Below are 21047 nucleotides of genomic sequence, written 5' to 3' on the forward strand. Positions count from 1 at the left end.
AAAAAAAAAAAATAAAGCGCTTGGATAACAGCAAACATCGGAAGTTTTCTACCAGTCAACACTACAGAAAATAATAAAGGCGGAAAAATATTGATACTATTTTTAGCGTGGCCCTGATATGTCACACGTTATATTGCGCCCGAAAAAATATTTAAACAGCTTTACAACTATTATTATTTATTATTATTATTATACGTATATGTAGTTAGTGATGATAAAAGGAGGCAATTTAAAAGTTGAATTGTATCGCTCGGCTGATCGCGACGATTTGTCACGGGTCAAGGCAATATTAACCTCGAGACGTTCGTTAGACTCGATTAATGTTTTCGCGAGATTGTTTTCCACATCTTATACACATGAGGTCATTGAATTTATCGTAAGTGGAAGAGGGACAAAACGGGCTCCCTCAAAACAAATTACGATGAGTGTTTTTTTACTTACATTTTTTTTTAAACTGCTAAATATTTTATACACAGAAAAAAAAAGATTTCTTGACGCAAAAAATTTTTACTTGCCCCAAGAAAATTTTTGTATTAAGAATTTAAGACAAAATTTTCTTGGGACGAAAAACAATTTTTTGGAGGTAAGAAATTTTTTTTTAATTTCAAAATGCGAAATATTTATTACGACTTAGTCTCCCAAAAATTTAATGTGGGGTAAAATCGATCGTCTAAAAATTTTTTTTAGCTTCACTAAATATCCAATAAATCAAAAATTTGAATAAATTAATTTTTTTTTTTAATTTTTAACTCAATTATTCAAAAGCCGATTTTAGATTTGAAAGTTTATGTGACCCAATTTACCTCACGTCTATTCAGCTCCCTTGCATAAAAAAAACTTAAATACCCAATTTGTCTCTTTCAAAATTTATTTAAAAATTTCTAAAGACTCTGCCTTTCCCCTGTTTCAATTATTCGGTCTAAAGGATCCATACCAATAATAATAATAATTATAACGATGAAAACATTAATGTGTGCGTTTACACTCTGTATATATATATCTACTTGAAAACATAGTGTATCGATTGGCTAATAAAGCACAGAAACAACCGAATGCGTTATTCGGATCGCATTTATTAGCGCTGGCCACACTCGACACTACGGATTTGAAACCACTCGTGCGTACTACGCAATAATTCCTCCAGCAACGTAATTTCCGGTAGTGTTACGCCAACAACGTTTGTCGTTCATTTCGTTTCCTTTGTCAAGCCCACATGGACTTTTTACGATGCGGGCGCCGAATAAACTCATCCCTTTTTGTTAAATATTTTTTCAGTCAGTAAAATAAATTATTAAAATTATTCCCGCATCAAATAATTATCATTTTTTTAATGTTAATTAATGCGTCATTAGGGATATCGTTTAAATATAAGTGTCTATATATATATATATTTTTATTTCCGATCGCGATACTGAGCACTATACCCACAAGAGCAATTACAATAAACAAATTTAATTACGTGCAACATGCAGTATTACATTCCGCGGGCGGAATTCACGGTATCATTACTCTGTTGGGTTTGGACCCATGCCCACGTGGGATGTTTGTTAAATTTTACTGTTACATTTCCAACAAATTCTTCCAATTAAATTATTTTATGAACGTATATTTATATTGTAAATTTTCATGAGTATTATTAATTGATGTTTAATAAATATAAGATAATTCAGATTTAATTTTGGAATGTTCACTAGTTAGTTACGAAATCGGTTTGGTTACATCAAATATTGGATTTTAATTCTACTTTCAAAATAAAAACTCTCTCATGTTAAATCGATCCAACAGTTGAAACTTAATATTCACTGAACTCACGCTCACGCAGCTGATAAGCGAACCATGAACTCGTCGTCATCGTGGCGGCTATTTAAATTATATATATATAGAACATTATATTAATTCATTTTATGTAATCACATTTTGTGTAATCATTATATTCTATATTGTATTTCACTCTTTGCGCAATATTAAATTTTAATTAAATTTATTATAACTTTATTATAGTAATGAAAAATTAAGTAAAGACGAAGCATTTTTAAGTACAGATCAGTATATAGGCATCGGCTCATAACGATTTTTTATGAAAGTCATTACCTTGATACTCGGTCCTGCAGAGATGCGATTTCGGCGGCGGCGGAGGGGGTGCGTGTGAATACTCTATGAATGATCGAAAAAAAAATAAAACAAAAATGATTTATCAGCGAAAAAAAAATTTAACGGTGATTTAAATCCGCAACACAGTTTACAAAACCACAAATGTCATCCTGATCTATCGATAATGTGATGAGATTATGATAGTGAATTTAATAATTTAATTTATAATAATAATAGTAATAATAATAAGAACAATTGGTTATTAATTGTAAGAGTAAATAGTTGACAACGAATAGTAGCTTAGTGACGAGCGTGCGGACCTTCAAAGGTAACAGTAGGCTTTGCGGTGTAGGTCGGAATAGCTGGCCACCAAGTTGCTCGAGTTTCTGGTCTCAGTGAGGCGGGATCGGGTGGCGGCGGCGTCGGTGGCGGTGGCTGATATCGAAACTTGGGTCGGTGTTTACTCGGATCAAAGGGCTGATTAGCGAATGGATCCGCTTGCCGCTGTTTCAGAATTGACGTTGGCGTTCGAGAACGTACTGGAGACACCGAGACAGCACGTGGTCCTTTGACCTTGTCAGTGGCTCTTGGCAATGTCGTTCTGCCACTGCTGTTACTACCACTGGCACTTACACTGGGAGCAGAATTACCGGGACTTGAAGACTTGACGTTGCTGGTCTTGGTTTTGTTGAGGGAGCGAGACTCGAGATCCGGTGGGAGTGACAGAGACCGGGCGTTGTCACGACGACTGGGATACTTGTGGGCTACCCAACGACCCGCGAGATACGGCGCAATATCTCGAAGTTCATGAACGTCGGGCGTTGATGTGAACATTTCACCGAGAATAGATGTGGTCCTGCAAGTATTACTGCTGTCCGACAAGTTAAACTCCTTCTCAAACTTGTCGCGTATACGTCCGACTGGTCGCCGCGCCTCGAGTTCCTCGGTCTCGGCTTTAATGGCCAAGGAATTCGACGAACTGGAGCGGGACATTGCGCTGTCTTTAAGCTCTGCTGTTTTGCTGATAACATTTATGTGCGGCATCGCGAGGTCTTCAAATCTCAATGGTATACGTGGGATTGGTGGCGATCTAGTAAGTCTTCTCTTACCTTTTCCCCTCGCTCCCGCCCCTGGCTCGTACTTACGTCTTAACCAAGCGACATCTGGCACTTCTTGAGTCTTTAATACTGTCGTCGATCCACTTGATTTTTTAATCTCCGTTTGTTTCAATAAATTACGCGTAATTTCCGGATCACTTTGGAAACGCTTCGGACTGAGAGTGAATTTATCTCGCCCACCTGACAGCTCCTCGAGACTTTCAAATTTAGCGCGCAATTTTCTAACAGCGCCGTGCTTAACTAGATTCAAATACGCGCGCCAGTAGTGTTCGGGATCAGGTGAATAGCTGCGATGCTGAATCGACTCGAGACTGCAGGTGGACGTCGACACACGACATGGACTGACACTGCGCGGCCGAGTGTGCTCCACAAAGTATTCCCGAGAGTGGGAACCGCTGGAAAATCGTCCAGTTGGAACATCCGGCGAGGCGGAAGTACTTCTTCCTTTTCTTCTGGTGCTGTGTTCGCTTCCTCCTGGCGACGAGATCGTGCTTTGACAAGCTGTCCTATTGGTATCTTGACCTCCCACACGCAAGTTGCAAGCCAAGGATCCGTAACGCGCTGACTCCATTTCACCAAATAGTTCCTTCAGATCTGCAAAACTCTGTGACGAAGATAATTTATTTTTTTTCCTCTTTGAATCCGCTATCAAAGCAAGAGACTTTTCTTCCCATTTTTTTTCACGTTCGATGCTCTCAAAAAACTCAACTTTCTTGGGTACTACATCTGTTTTACTTTCCTCGCACTGCACCACCGTTTTCACTGAATTTTCCGAGCTTTCAGTAGTGCTGTCCATCTCACTACTGGATGCATTTCTGATCTGTTCATTTGCTGATACAGCGACTGCCAAAAGTGGCGGTTTTTTCGACCATTCGTCCAAAACATTTTCCACTCTACGGCGCGTCGCCGGGCTATCGCCATTCGGCGTCAATACCAAAAGAAAATCACTCTTATCACGTGACTTTGATGTATCGTCGTCTACAGAGGTCTCGAGGGAGTAACAAGTTCTGGGTGATGTATTAATTGTAGGAGTTGATTGACTTATATTTTTAGCTGTTGATTTGGCGGAAGCTGCTGCAATGGCGCCGAGAGTCTCGCGAGGTGTTACAGGGGACTTTGAGTTTTTGCGTTGGGATACTTTATCGAGTATTTCTTTTCCTAGTGTGAGAGAGAGCCGTTTTTTCTCCCCTTCTGATAATGAGGTGGCTCTGCTGGTGTGTCGGTGCTGTAGATTACGGCCATTGCTGATCGAGTCACTTCTCTTTAGTGAAGACGATAATTTCCCCGAGGACTTGGTGGCTGGAACGAGCATCGAATGGCAACGGACACTCAGCCCCGTAACTTCTTCCAGTCCATCGCCGAATTCATGAGACGGGACTACAACTTCGAATTCCGCAGCACTGGTTTTAATTTCGGTGGGAATCGTTGCACAAGTGCCGGGCTTATTAGTCTGTTTAATATTCTCAGTAAAGCAAATTTTTTCTTCAACATCAAAAGACTTTGTGTACATTTTCGGTTTATCTTCGCTGCCGTAGATTTCATTAAGCTGGTTCTTCAAGGCGTTTACTTGCTCAACAGAGAGACTGCTCCAAAACTTTTTACTGCCGCCGAGATTCTTCTGCAAGTAAGAAGGCTCCGCAGATCTAGATTTCTCCCACTCATCTTGAGATATTGTTTGTTTGCCCTCACTGTTAGCCCGTCGTGTCATAGTAGTCGCCACATTCACCACCGAATTACCGCGCCACAAAGGTTTGTAAATGTCTTTTCGTGAAGATATTTCGCGACGTCTCGTTGATTCCAACTCACTCTCTTCTTTAGCCAGTCGTCGAAAACTTTCACGAATATTTTCCACAGATCTCTCCTTGCATCTCAGACTGCAATCGCCGCGCCATCTGTACTTATCAAGATCTTTAGTACTAAAGAGAAAATCTTTTTCACGCTGTACGGCTCTGAGTTTTCCGTAAATACTTTTAAGCTCTTGCTCGGCACGTTCCGTCGATCTAATTTCTTTCCACTCGTCGTAATCAATAATATCTTCGTGCTTGAATCTGCGTCTCAAGTCACTCGCGGACGTTGTTTTTTCCAGTTCTCCCATTCGTTCGAGACTGGCATAAAAATCGTGCAAGTCTCTGTATCTCGATGATTTTTTTTTCGAATGCAACATCTCGAAAACGTAACGCTGATATTCTTCTTTGTTCGCGGGATAAGACTCTAAGGAACTTGTGCTTTTAGTAAGAGATAAGTTTGATCCAAAAGTTATTTTTCTACGCTGTTCGTCTTCTACTTCGCTGGCACTGCGAGCTCGCGCTTTAAGTTGAGGAAACGTGTCGTCTTGTCGAAAAGATCGGATTCTTCGGGAAGCAGCAGATCGAGTGGGCGACGGAGATGGAGAACGAGGAGGCAAATGTTTCACTCGCCGTGTTATTTTCTCATCCACCATCGACACTTTAAGCGGCGGCTCACTCAAACTTCTTTCCTTCACCACAATGCTCTCGCGTTCCAATTCAGGACTTCTGCTTCCGCGTAGCGAACTCGAAGAGCCAAATTCCGCTGTTATACCCTGCAGGCTATCAAACTTTGTGATTTTTTGGAATACCGATCTCCCCGGCCAGCTAACACCGAATGGACTAGAACTTCTTGATGAAAAACTCTCACGTTCCCAGTTCTTGAACCGGGAATTAGAAACTGGCTGCTTAGTTGCCAAGTAGACGTTGAGTGATCTCAAGGATGGCTCAGACTTAAAACCGCCTGGATTGTTGAAACCACCAACTTCTTGAAACATTCTTGCTCGTTCAATCACCGACGAGCGTCTCGGAGTACTGCACTGCGATGATGTTGGTGAACTCGAAATATTTCGTAAAAATAGATTCTGAAAGAAGTTATCAGTACGTGTCACCTCCTGATGCTTTTTAATCCGGTCCATTGTCAGTTGTTGTGCTGTAGTTGCGTTCACCTCTCGTACTTTCTTGTCAACTTTTTTCAAACAATCCACCGCGAGTAATTTTTCACAAGTTTTTTTTATTTTTTTCTTCTCTGAATCACTTTTACCATTATTTTTTTTCTTAGCACTGCTGCTGGTACTCGCAGTGCCTTCACGTAGTAATTTATCTTTTTTCATTCCGCTCTTTTTTTTATCAAACTTTATTTCTTGATCTTCAATAACTTGAGACTTTTTCAATGGACTTTTTACACCAGACTGAAACTTCTCACGGCTTTTTTTAGATACACTCGTCTGCGGTGTCACTGTTGTCGTGACTCCACTACTACCCTTAGCCAATTTACTCGTCGAGGATTTTTGTTTACAAGTCTCAACAAAATTTCCTCGTCTCGACGTTACAGACGCGACCGTGGAAACACCAGAAGCAGAAGCTGGAGATCTACTTCTTATAACGACGTTAGAACTCGATCTCGCCGTTTTTTCTAACTCACGAGACTTGAAGATTACTTTGGACGATGATAACCCAGTGTCCTGGCTCTTGGCTCGTCTCAGTGACAGGGACGAGGACGAGGCCAGCGACGAGGGCGAGACCAGCCCAAGTGAACTCGACTTGACGACGGATCCTGTTAATGTGTTTTCCACGTCAACTTGTCGGCGACCGTTAAGCACCAGTCTTCCACCAACTTCAGCGTGAGAAGATGACGAGGACGATAAGTACAAAGATGAAGAGCCACCAGCTGAAGTGCTAACACGCTTTGAACTTTCCTCTGTTTCTTTTTTCCCTCGACGAATTTTCGTGTTATCTTTTTTTTGGGACGAACTTGTTGGATAACTTTTAGAACGATATCCCTGACGGGCCGCTATAGACGTGTCTTGAGATCCCGACGCGGATTTAGATTGTACTTTTGATAGCGACGACTTATCCTCAGCTTGTTTCGAGTTAACAACCCCGCGCTGAGAATTAATGGCTCTGGGTGAACAAGACGAAGCCGGACTAACGGACTTGACAGATTCGTAAGACCGTTTAGTCAAACAAGCTTCTGATTTTCTTTTAGCACAAGTTGTTGATTTTATAGTAGAAGTAGAAGTAGATGTAGAAGTAGAAGTAGAAATAGAGGCACAAGTAGGAGTTGAAAGTTTGCTACGGGAGCCAGTTGTTGGAGTGATCGAAACTGTACGAAAAGACGTAAAACTCTTGCGTGCGATATCTCGACCCTGTTCGTGCTTAAGCAACTTGTTGCTCAGCCTTTCCCGAAGGAATCTGATGTTCGAAACACTCTCCGCTGCAAAACACTGCTGATGCCGGTTCGGCGCCTGCGGGTACCCTGTCGTGGAAATATAAAGCTTGAGAGTCGCGTTGTGTTTCGATGATTGCCTCCTCGGAGGCGACGGAGGCCTCGCGTTAGACCGCGACGTGCTCGTATTCACTCTTGTCAGTGAAGCTGTCGCAGATTGACTCGGTCGTTTGTAACGTCCGCAGCTCATGGAAGCTGAAGACATCGAGCTCGTCGTTGATTGGTTATTTTTTCTGCGGACGCGAATTCTCGTGAGTGTTGATGAGATCGGAAAGTACTGGATCTCAGTGTCGTCTGTGGACAAATTTATTAACTTGCTAGTTTATAATTTAAGCTTTTTAGTTTTGCTAATAGTTATCTTGATCCTCGGCCCAAAGTCACCATTATATGCAAGTTTCGTGGCTGCGGCGTGCCGTCGTTTCCTCTTCTTTGTGGTCATTGTGCGGGTGAAAGTTAGAGCGAAACGCAGAGCAGTTTATAATTATTATAATAATATTAAAGATTATAATAATAGTAATAATAAAATAAATATAAAATGAAAAATACTATCATAGCCTGAATCCCGTTATCGATAGATCCTGAGAGAGCAGTGCCGAGTGTCGAATGCGCGTAGTATTTTTACAACTACATTTTAAAGGTAAATAATAAATAAAAAACAAAGAAAAAAAAATAAATGTGCGGTCGTGAATAAAAATTACAAAGTTTAAATTATAAGATAAAACCGCAAAGCATTAAACTTAAATATTTTAAAATCTAGACGTGCGATCTTTCTGATGCCATGCATATTTTATTCATTCTGATCATTCAGCTCTGTCTATAGTAATAAAAAATTAATAAAACGCTTGCATTAAACTTTTTTTTATAATAAAAATTGTATGGAAAAAAAATCTAATAAGCTTGCGTGTCTAATTCGTTTAATAAAGCGGTACTAAAATGAAAAAAACGACAAAGAAAATTAATAATAAAAAAAAAAAAGACTTATTACTATTGACGTACCTTTGGGTCGCTCGGGCGCGAGTTTTCGTAGCCCGTGTAGAGGAACGTCGCCACCCTTCTGCACTGTTTTGTATGCGAGTCTCTGCTCGAGTGGGCTCAGAGGACTGACGTCATCTCGTCGTCGGAAAATAAGAGTCGAGTCACTCTCGTATCCAGATTCTTTTAGTGCACTGAGAGTTAGATAACATAAAATAAATTAGTACTAATATTTATTTATATATATATATATTTTTTTTTTTTAATTCAAGTGCCAGTTTTATTTAACGTAACACTTATTAATAACTTACTGACTCATGTAGGGTTTGGCCGTGTGCGGATTGTGTTGATCAAACGGCTGCAAAGAATAAACTTATTAGTCAAGGACTTTACCGAAAATAAATATATAAATGAACAAATAATATATTTATAATAAATGATACTTATAATTAAATAATCATGCTTATATAAAAAATAATATTACGCGTGCACGGATATATAAACGAATTTGTAATTTAAATACTGACAGTGCCACGATAGAAACAATAAAGATTTTAAAATCGCTTTGATGTTTTTATTTATGGGTGGTATGAATATGATGGCGTGTCGTTTATATTTATTTTCTAAGTGTAACCCTACGAGACCTGAACATGCGTTGTCACAATACAAGCTAGTGTTTAAGGCCGATGACGTGTCTTTAATAATAATCATGGCAATGATGATGATGATGATGATGATGATGATGATGATGATGATGTTGGGATAAGATAGATATATACAATGATTGGGGATTGATCGCGTGGAGCTGCATAAATCGTTATAATGCTGATAGCCAGAGATGGATTGGACTATAAATTTGGATGATGGGTAGGCAATTTGAACCTGAGGTGCATCAAAGTGCATTGACGTAAAGGGGATATTGATTGGAGTACAAAGCTTCCTAGTGATATCATCTACTGGGTACGTGATAAAGAAGACGCTCAATAGAGATAAGACTACGAGATAAGTAATGGTCGTGCAGTAATCTAATAAAATAATGATAATAAAAACACATAAATGTCCGGGTGAAGGGGCAAGGCTGTCTAACCCGTGAAGGTGATGTCAGGGCCGTCTCCGCGACAGTATTGTTGGTGATTGGTGGCGGTGGTGGTGGTAGCATGGTTATATGAATAGTGCTGGAAGAAGAAGAAGAAGTAGAAGAAGATATGGATGGGTCGTGAAGCTGTCGCTGATTGTTGTTGTTGTTGTTGTTGATGATGTTGATGCCGTTGGTATGGTGATGATTGCGAAAGTTCCGAGGGCTCGTCGCTGGTACGAACAAGGACGACCGGTCTGCCAGCTTATTCGAGCAAGATGACGATGAAGATGATCGATTGGTTAGAAGCGGAGACCGTCTTGTCGGGCTGCTGTTTATCGCGAGATTTTTTAGTTTTTCCTCGATGCTGCTGCTCGAGTTTCGCTGCGGTTCATCATCGGGTTTAACTGTTTCGTCGATAAACCCAATCACTATCGCGTCGTCGTCATTTGCCTCGTGATTGGCTCCGTGTTTGCTGTCGCGTGCGTGCCGTCTATTTCTCGTTGACGAGTTTCGGTCACCGCTACCGCTCTTGGATGACTTTAGAAGCGTGTAAGGCATTCGGTCGTTCGTGATGATTGACTTTGATCGACCGAGAAGGAGACTCACGCTTGGCGGCTCCGCTCGGTACGCCACCGATGGTTGACAGTCGTCACGCCCAATTGCTTCCGCTTGGGAATTCGACTCGTCGGTATCGCGAGCTGTGTGCTCGAGAATCGCTCTCGTTGTTCGCAACGAACTTTTCGGATGCAATGACTGGGTTGATGATGAAGATGACGTTATTGTCGTCGCAGTCCCCTTGTGGTGCCCACTTTTAACCAGCAGCTGATGGGTCGGTATGAAGGTACGCAGCGCCATCGGATGCCGAAGCTGGGACTTCTTCTCCTCGGCCTTTGTTTTTCCAAGCATTAATATTTTTAAATTACCTCTGGGTTTATTTGCACGGGATGTGGTCATTCTTTTATCTAGTGGGTTAAGACAATTGCGCAAGTACATCATCATTCGTTTCATTGCTCATTCAAAATTCATTCAAATTCATTCATTGGTTACTTATTTTTGTGATGAGGTTTATTTAACTAATTTATTATTCTGGAGGAAGTGGTTAATTTAATTCATTTAAAAATTTTTTTTTTAGCTGAGCTAATTAATCTTATTTCAATGACACAATAATCATTTTATTGCTCAGAAGAGCTATGAAGTATTTTTATTTAAATGAACGATCGAAGTTTAAATGTTTCCGGTGAAATGAAGTTTTTAGTTCTAAAAATATGAATGGACTTTTTTGTACATTACATTATTAGAATGTTATAAATATTCAAAAAATACTTCATTAGCTGAGGTGCAGATTGTGATTTTAGTTAATTAAATACCAAAATAGAAGTTCGGGCTACTGATGGGAATGCAAAAATGGTAACTGATAAATTACAGCGAGTCTTATAGGTAATAAATTGATTACTTAATAATGGATTTAGTATAAAAAGTAGCGTACCCTATCAAATATGTCCATGACCTCGTCCCACCACTAAAAAAAATACAATTGCGTTAAACTATGCACTTAAAGTTGGTTCGAAAGTTAAAATATTAAGTTTGTGCTGTTTTAATTGCAACCAAATCAGCAGTTTTGCAATTACTCATCAAATAATCATGTACATAGATATATATAATTCAATATGCTTCTTATTATATTATATATATATTTGATTATCATTAGAGTGTTGAGAGCAAAGCGTTCTACAAAGCTTGAGAGAATCAATATTGAAATTAGAGATGTCACGAGATGTTTCTGACACTTAAATACCGTCAGATAAAAATAACTATCGAGTAAATAAATTTTTAATGCGACCCTTAACGCTCGACAACACATAAAATATCAGCAGCAATTAAAAATAAATTTCAATTTACTCGTTTATTATTTAACTTGTTAGTTCTAAAAAAACAATTTTATTTGATACTTTAGTGCGCAGAAAAAAAATATCGACTGAAAGTGAATATTCTGATTCAAGAAAATTTTTTTGAAAACCTCAATATTTTCGGGTAAAGTAAAAATTTCCTCTGGCCAAGACAAATTCTCGACTCAAGGAAATCTTTACTTGGATCCCGAAAACGTTTGTCTTCTAAAATAATTTCTTGACTCAAGATTTGTTTTCTCTGGGTTAAAATTTGAACTTCTCACTTAATTTTTCATACGGAAATATTTTAGTCTCCTTTATCTGACTACGGATTCTTAGATACTAAATTTTTAGTAATTCGTGTCTGTGCAGAACTTCAAGTCCCCGAAAGAGTTATAATTATCAAAATTTCATCAATTATTATTTATAGATCATCTGATAAAAGTGAATAATGAATGGAAATTAATCTTTCGTTACTCGCATCCACTTGCCCGACGATTTTCATCGCGTGGCAGCACTATACACATGCTAAATAAAATGCGACGTTGACAAATTATAATGCTACAATGAATTATTTTTGACAGTAACAACAGTACGTTTGGCAACGTGGTCACAAAAATAAAATCGACGATTTAACTCGCACCCTAGTAACACGTGTGTGAGCAAGATTTTGGAGCAAGTATCTTGAGCAAGACCCCTAGCTGCTAGTGTCTTTTTCTACGTATGTGTTTTTCGTGAGATCGTGAATCAAGAAACCTATGTCAGGATTTGTGTATGTCTTGCTCATTGTATCGTACGCAAGGATATTAAAGATATCTTGAACACGGCGCAATGAAAAAGTGTCTGACGCATTTCTTGCACCAGTAACTTACAGTAGGTACTTACGCAAGGTCAATTTTGAGCCTTGAGCAGATCTTGGCACACGCGAAAAAATGAATTATAAAAATTAGTAATTGATGACTAGAAATTCAGAATGTGGTCACAATTTAATATCATTTCAAACAGTTATTTCGTGGTTTTATTGAATATATTCTAGTAATCTTAATTTAAATATTGAAATTTAACGATTATATGTAAATAAATCATGTTACAAGTAATAGAAATTGTTTGGTAGATAGAAAAATGAAATTATAATACTTTAACGTTTCAGCTTCAACATTCGATGTTTGGAACATTTAAGTTTATAGTAAAAAAGTAAAAAAATATTCAGAATGATAACTAAAATTTTCAATGTCGGACAATTTATTTTATGTACAACGGTATATAATTATTACTTTCTTAAAATTGTCAAAAAGTATATCGTAAGCGCATCAGTTTTTATAGTTTGAAACAATAAAATTTTACTTGTGTTTGTAAGCTTTTAATGTATGTGAAAGAATTGACCTAAAGTATTACTGATGCGCGGCTATATCTACATGGCAAGACGACGTATTTTATCATTTCAAACAATAAAATTTAAAGACCAAGAGTGACTATTTTTTTTTTTCATATAAATATATTTAAGAGAATCATTCTTATACTTTTTCGCTTTCAATATTATATTATTTATGAATTACCTTCTTTGATGCGGGTTTATTGTTCAAACAATAAAAATGAATTAAAAATCCGAATAAAATTTATCATTTATTTCTTTGCGTGCAAGCCATGCGCAACTATTTTCAACTATAGTCTTCCTCCAGAATTGAGTTATAATCTGGCACGAATTTCTTGTGTAAGGCTTGCAACTTAAATCTGGTCACAAGTATTGGCAGCAAGACACATACGTAGAAAAAGACACTAGCACCTATCGATCTTGAGAGCAGATTTGCTCAAGAATTGAAAAAGATTGTTGTATGGGTAATGAGCACTGTGCCGCTTTTTCACATTTTTGTTACACATAAATATGCTTTTTTTATATTTAAAATATATGTAGGGGAAGGGGGAGGCAAAAAGGCGTAGGGTAGGCAAAACGGGGTACCCCCAAAATTCTATATTTTAAATGGTTTTTAAACATTCCAAAATCACTTCTGTAAATATAATTAAGCATTACTTTGAATTTTTTTTTGGTAAACTTTTTCAAAAATCAATTGTCAGATGAAAAATATTAATGACGTTTGTTTTATGATAAAAACTATTAAAAAATTTTTATTCTTTTTTTGTATCCAATAAACATGTAAAATATAATTTTTCTTTATGTAAATTACTTACAAAGAAATTCAACTTAATCAAATTCGTTTAAAATCCAGAAATTTTTTTTTTTACCTTTTTTAAGGGGTATCCCACTTTGCCCGCAGAAATGAAAAATTTTTTTTTTTCAGCGGTAACTGAAAATTTCTTCTATTTACTTTGAATATCATTAAAAAAAAAAAAAAAGATTTAGCGTATTTGAGTCCTCGAAAACTTGGTATTTCCTTAAGTACCCCCCTTTGCCCCTCCCTCCCCTATATATATTAATTATACACATATTGAAAAAAATATAGACTACAAAAAGAGAATTGGTACTCATACAGTAACTTTTACTGCAATTTTAGTCAAAAAAGCGGCGTCACGCTCATAGCGAGTAATGAAAGGTTAATAATTATGTCTTATTGATTTGGAAGCCAGTTTTCAAAATAATTTCTATTATGGAAGTCTTGCATATTTAAAATCATTCAAAGGTTTTGAAGGATCTATTTTCAACTAAAATGCTAAAGAACTTGAGAGGTCTTAATTTAAAAGTATTAAATGGTATAAAAAAGCTTTTTCCATAAATGTTACTTAAAGTCGAGCGCTAAGAGGATGAAATATTTCTTGATCAGAATACACTTAAAATATTAGGTATTAAGTAACTTATATAAATAATTAAGTACAGTATTAATTATTTTTTTTGTAATAATAATAAAAGTAATTGGACGAAAAATGAAAATTACCTTTTTCTTTTTAGTCATAGTCAGCTGAAAGTAAATGTATTCAAAAAAGTCATGTGCGTTATTCAAATATTCGTCCGTCACCAATTTCATTTAATGACATGATATTTACAGTGATAAAAAAAATAAAAAAAAAAAAACGGAGAAAAACAATTATTTACCTCTTTAGTTTCTTTTTCACCGATAGTAGATTGACCTGGTTGATAATTCTCAATGCGTCCCGGTTGATTTCGATAAACTTCAGCCGTCGTTTTCACCAGCGCGCTTCTAAAAATAAACCCGCGATTAAATAATTTCAAGTTTTACTTTACCGAACTTTAAAAACCTAAAATAACTTCAATTTATATACAAAATTTAATTTTAAAAATTACATAATTATATAATTTGTCAATTACTTTCTTGGCATCGTCGAGATTGTCGAGTCATTTTCTTTATTTCTTTGACGTCTTCGTATATCCAATGTCGCGGACTTGTCTGCATACGCACGTGGCTCGGGTTCGCTCAAATAACCGCTGGCACTTCCATGCCCGTATCTAAATCCTGAAAATATAAATCAAAATTATTAGACTATTTATTTTTATTAATCAATACACTGTAAAAAATTTGCGGGTGAACGTGGATTAAATCCGGAGTGAATGCGGAGCAGATGACTGTTCATTAATTTAATTCCCTCGGAGTAAAATTTTCTCCGAAGGGAAGTTTATTTGAAAAAACAAACTCCCTATTTACTCCATACACGGAGAGAAATTTATGGTAACAATTACAATATATTATGGGAATGGTTCCCATAATGCATGGTAACCGGTTTTTTTTAAATGTTGATTATAGGAACAGCAACCATATATATTATGGTAATCATTCCCATAATTATGGCTTTAATTCCTACATGGTATCGGAATAGTTCCTATGAAATTATGGTAATTGTTACTATGTAACTATGCTAATGGTTACCATAATATTGGGAATTGTTCCCATACTTATGGGAACTTTTCCCAGAAAGTATGGGCCTACATCCCATAATTCCAAGTAATCATTACCATAACGGTATGGGATGATATTTCATAAACGTACTAGGAACGGTAACCATAAATTTCTCTCCGTGTATGCGGCAGGATTTTCTTTTTTAAATTCCGAAACTCTGAATGACAGAATGAATTTGAATTCAAATAAAATCCTTAATCACTCCCGATTTTTCACAGTGTAATATCATAAATTATTTATTAAATTAATTATTTATCAAAGTGCATCACTAATAATTAAACATATCTCTGTAGAGGCTTTAATTCATTATTATTTAATAGCTTACGCGGTTCACAGTAATTTATAATACACCTCGCATTACTCAAACACCATTCGGGTAAATGTTTTATTTTCACTGCCTTATTCACTGTCTCAAGCGTTTTGCACCAGTTGTTTTAATAATAAAAGCTCCAGTGCCACGAAAAAAAAATATATACATACATAAACACAAACAAACGTCAGTTAAAATATAATTACTTAATTATTAAAAGTTTAAACAAAATAAAATAAAAATCCCGTGCTTTAAATTTAGTATTTAAATTTTTACGCGGCACTGAAGTACGTGTTAGCAAACACTTGAAACATTAGTAAAGTTTAAACGAAAAATAAAAAGCAGTCGGATAAAAAAAAAAACTTTTATTTTATTATTTATTAATATAATTATAGTTATAAATGCTAGTACACACGTATTATCAGTGTTATATACTTATATATATGTAGTGTTATTAATGATAAAATATGATACATATTATAAAGTATGTGTATTAAATAATAGATGTATATATATGAATGAAGGTATATATAGACATATAATATATGCTCTTATACATGTAAAGTACCGAATATTTGATATGAACTATAAACTAATGAAAGCTAGATGCTAATTCAAGCTCAAGTTAAGCATCGTTAATATTAGTCGAGTAGCTATACACTGTACACCAATATATATATATTTATATATATTGTGGTAATTATTAAAGCTCGCAGCTGGGAAGATATTCACCTCGCCGTGGCTTGTATCGGATAGTCACGTAGTCATCTGCAAATGCGAAACATTAATGTGTTGCTATTTTAAACCTATTAATATATTATGTATATATGTATGTATGTGTATTCTGCCCACATACGTCACTCAATTTATGTATAAATAGTTACAGTAATGCATAAACGATTTTAAATAGGTTATTATTGAGTTACAAGTTTGTTATTATGTCCAATGGAAACTGACCGTCTTTGCCGGCACGGTGGAGTGAGTCGTACATTTGTTTGTACCACTTTGCCTGATTATCGTCTTTTACCTCCTGGAAAATACATACGTCAGAACCTTATACTCAAAGCTTCGGTGTCCTATTCTATTATTATTATTATTATTATTAATTATTAATTTTCTCTTTACCGTAAGTAAATAATGAAATAAGCGAAAGTAGTCTACGAGAATAGTCGATAGAATATAACTTACCGATCTGAGAGCAACGGGAATCCCGTCTCTAGTTGTCGGTCCGATGCCTTCTATTTTTCGCGGCGGATTCTCCATTTTTTTAAGGTCTTCTTCTTCTTTGGGCTTTTTTTCGTATTCTTTCACCGTAAAAACTAATTTCATTGATTACATAAAATTAAAAATACTTGTAGGTATTTTTAAACCCGTGGAATGAGTAAAGCGCTTGTCGATATAACTTATAAAAATCTATACGAGATAATTAATGACAATAACTACTTACTTATGTCTCCGGTGGTGTCGTTATTTTTGGAGCTGGCGGTCTCCGTGAGGTAGGCAGCTCCTTTGGGCAATTGACCCTCTGGGAAAAAATGTAGTAACAATGGTTATAAATAAGAGAGAACAAAGAATAAAAATATAAGACATAAGTGGACCGTTGATCATGCAGTAAAAGTTGGCACGTGACAATTAAGTAAGATAAAGCGGTAAGATTTAATACAACTCACCTCTGGCCTTTTGCAGGAGAGTAATTGTCGGATTTTGCGCACGCGGTAGTCTTGGTGTGGTTGCGAGGGTGTTCAACCCTTGGGACGGCACCGAGTGAGAGTTTACGATCCGCGGGCTTATATTATAAGAAGTTGAATTGGTGGCAGTGCCGTTACTGGACGTACTGTTTTTATTTTCCGTTTCCTGGTGGTGATGTTCGTTTTTCCAGGGCGATTGGGACTGCGACAGTTGCTCCGTCTGGGAAACAATAAACCACCGACACAACACTCAATACTGGTTCGTATGATGGAAAAGAGTATTAAAGCGAGCGGTTGGATTCGAAATAGACTTTTCAATGCCAGTCACGTTTTACGTGCACCGTGACAGCTAATATGAATAATATCGGGAAAGAAATACCGATCTCACTTCTGAATGTTTCTGATGTTACGTTTCCGACGTATTTCTAACAGCGAATTTATATTTCACTTTATATTATAAATTTCACTCACCTGAGCTTTTTTTCTGCGACCTAGAATAGGACTTTCGAAGGTGACTGGACGAAACTCTTTGCGCTCGGCAACAGGACTCGCTCCTGCGCTGGAAGGAGTCCAAACTGGTGGTATACCAGCATCTCTTTCTGTATTCTTGCCTCGATCTGGACTGCTCGGTTGCTGCTTATGCGAAGGCGGCTCGCTGCTGCTGCCCGGTGACCAAACACCTGTCGACATAACAAATCGATCCTATAAATCAACTTTTTATTATAAAAAATACCCACTGGCGGATCCACGCTCTTTTTGAATTTAGTAGCGCAATATCCAGAAACAAATATCACACAGTTTCCCTTCCGGTTATACAAAATGCTCGGCTCTTACTCTTTTTTTTTTTAGTTATTATGTATTTTTTTTGCCCATATTTATTAGACATTATACGGACTTTATATTGAGTTACATGCAGATTAAGAGGCGCAGACATTTAATGTCACACCACAGCTTGACACAATTATTTAAAAACAATTCAGCATGCTGTACAAATAATTCAATCGATTTTATGCGGTCTCTTTAATTCCTTAAGTAGATTAACTTGTCTAGTAAAAATAACTCTGTGACAGCTGATTGAATTAACTTTTCAGCCAATCGATGGAATTAAAACTCGAGTATTTCAAATCAAACTTAATTGCATTGTTTTTTTATAAACTCATTTTCTATAATTAATAGGGCTTTCAACTTTTTTCAACATCAATCGGCAGCTTACTACTACACTGGAAAAAAAGCGGTGTTAAAAATGGACTCATTTTAACTCCACCCGGTGTTAAAATGAAATTACGCCGGTGTAGGAGGCGTAATTCGGTGGTGTTGAACCGGTGTAAAAGCGGGGTAAACTGCGTCCGCTTGGAGTATTAACTTTAAAGATTATAAAACACAAAAAATGTCAGTTCTTTGTGAAAATTAATAAAAAATATCATTTATTAACAAGTATAGTGATCGAGTAAGTAAAAATATTCACAAAGTAAAATATTTTAACACCAGTAAAGAATATCTACACCGGTGGCAGCGTTATTTTAACACCGGGGAATTTTTTTTAACACTGGGGAATTTTTTTTAACACTGGTACAGAATATTTACACCAGCGGCGGTGTTATTTTCACACCGCTTTCGGTGTTGAAATTTAACACCGCCGATTTTAACACCTACACCGCTTGGACTTACCCTGGCGATTTTTTACAGTATTTGTTACCCAGCTTAAAAACAAAAAAATTTTTTTCGTAAAATAAACTGCGGACAGATTTTAAAAACGTCATGCGGGTGACCGTCAAATAATAAATTCTGTCAGAAAGGCTCAAGATGCGAGAAGTTTGATGCTTTGGACAACTCGCTATAGACTAGGGACCAGAGACTAGAGACAGGAGACTAGACTTAGCAAGCCAGCAAAGTTTTGGCTTGTAAATTCAAACTTTGGAGCTACAACTCGTATAAGTGTAGGTGTGGATGTGGCTGCGGGTAGACAGATACTAGATATAGTGCATTAAGCATGTGCATATATATATATTTATATAAGGAAGTGAGACGAAATGGAGCAAGATCAAAATAGTAAGACGACATTTGGGTGTAAGAGTTGTCGAGGACGAGTCAAAACGAGGGTAATCTAGCGAGTGGAGGAGACGTATTACATAAAAGGCCCATCTTTTCTGGCTCTTCCTACTCTCTGCTCGTACGTTTACGTTTCTAAATGGTTTCTGGTGTACTGACAGTTGGACTAGTATTAGTACAAGTTGAGATAGAGGTAGCAGAGATAGAGGCTCGAGGCAGAGGTGGGTTACGTCGGCCAGCAGACCAAGTGAATAAATTTGTCAGTAGACGTCTAGTCGGGTGATGCTATAACCGACCAATGTATTTTCAACTAACTACCACGAGGTTTTATTATATACACTACTGATTAAATTATTATTTTACTATTTTATAATTCAACGAGATCACAAATGAGAGATTATTTTAATAATTTTACCTCTATTTAAATAACCGTTTTATTAACCCGCCTTTATTAATTACGATTATTATTATAATTATAATTATAATTATCATTATCATTATCAAAATGTTTTATCGTGACAACCGGGTTTAAACACTGATTGAAATTTCATCATAACAAGCTCGTTATTTGCATTAATTTATATCCCGAGGTGGACTCATTAAAAAATTATAAAGTTTTAAAAACATTAATATCTCTACTACTGAATGCATACGTACACTGCAGGCTATTATGTTTATTTACCTAGCGTATTAAATGTAATGAAATAAATAAAAAATGATGTGAAGAAGTGTTCCATTATATGTACAGTGAAATGATGTAACACGATCAGTGGGTTAATACAAAAACTTAATTAGCGAAAGCAACTGCGATATGGTATTACACGAAATTTCTGGAGCATAAATTCTGTTTCCATATACCGGTAGTGCTGCGGCAGCAGTTATGCCAATTCCATTTCGACTATTCACTCAGTCAGTTAATTTAATAAACAATAAGCTCATTGTCTTCTTGAGATCTACTCGGCTCAAGAAAAAATTACTTTTGCATGCTGGCAAATAATTTTTTACATTAAATATTTAAGTACAAGCTGACAAGAAAAAATTATAAATTATATGCACTGTAAAAAATCGGTAGTGAGTATGGAAGTATCCGTCACTCGGAGTTCTGGAGTTTAAAAAAAATTACTCTGCATAAGGAGTAAATAGAAAGTTTGTTTTTTCATCGGAGTGATCTGGAATTTATTTAAATTCGCATTCACTTTAATTCGGAGTAAATTTCACTCCGGACCAGATCTTCAATATTAAATTAAATTCTTTTTCAGTGAATTTTGCTCCGAGGGGATTAAATAAGTAAGCAGTCATCCGCTCCACATTCACTCCGAATTTACTCCGCCAATTTTTTACGGAGTAAATTTTTCCAGTAGAATGAATTCGGAGGGATCTGGATGTTATTTAAATCCGCATTCACTCCAATTCAGAGTTTTAATATCAAAATAAGCTCCGGAGTGAATTTTACTCCAAGTGAATCAAATAAATACACAGTCATCCACTCCGGATTTAATCCGCGTTCACTTCGAAATTTTTTTACAGTGTGTAAGTATTGTTATTAAATATTAGTACCGGGTTTTATGACCTTAACAAGACATTAATTATTAAGTAAATATTTATAGCTTAAGCAGGAGCATACAAAGAATTAAACATAATTAAAGGATTATAATGAGATTGAGATGCATTGTCGACACACGCGATTTACCTGGTTTTACAGAGGAGGCCTTAAACTTGGGCTTAAGCATTCTCTCTGTAATTAAAGACGTTACTG

The 21047-nt window shown here is 36.5% G+C and overlaps 1 protein-coding gene across 1 annotated transcript in view; it reads right to left on the minus strand.

The window, feature by feature from the left end:
* Positions 1-2169: 2169 nt before the first annotated feature.
* The window catches only part of LOC130676634 (uncharacterized), an 83700-nt gene continuing 64822 nt past the window's right edge, over positions 2170-21047 (minus strand). Inside the window, exons 9-23 of the mRNA XM_057482985.1 lie at positions 20982-21026; positions 17714-17922; positions 17225-17462; positions 17002-17079; positions 16743-16873; positions 16512-16584; positions 16287-16322; positions 14659-14803; positions 14425-14530; positions 14267-14290; positions 10979-11011; positions 9502-10380; positions 8726-8772; positions 8439-8608; positions 2170-7736 (exon numbers count right to left, since the gene is read on the minus strand). Of these exons, the coding sequence (XP_057338968.1) occupies positions 2392-7736; positions 8439-8608; positions 8726-8772; positions 9502-10380; positions 10979-11011; positions 14267-14290; positions 14425-14530; positions 14659-14803; positions 16287-16322; positions 16512-16584; positions 16743-16873; positions 17002-17079; positions 17225-17462; positions 17714-17922; positions 20982-21026 (7559 nt within the window). The 3' untranslated portion in view covers positions 2170-2391. The remainder of the gene's footprint in view (positions 7737-8438; positions 8609-8725; positions 8773-9501; positions 10381-10978; positions 11012-14266; positions 14291-14424; positions 14531-14658; positions 14804-16286; positions 16323-16511; positions 16585-16742; positions 16874-17001; positions 17080-17224; positions 17463-17713; positions 17923-20981; positions 21027-21047) is intronic.

Source organism: Microplitis mediator, chromosome 10 (assembly GCF_029852145.1).
Source record: "Microplitis mediator isolate UGA2020A chromosome 10, iyMicMedi2.1, whole genome shotgun sequence".
Classification (NCBI taxonomy): domain Eukaryota; kingdom Metazoa; phylum Arthropoda; class Insecta; order Hymenoptera; family Braconidae; genus Microplitis; species Microplitis mediator.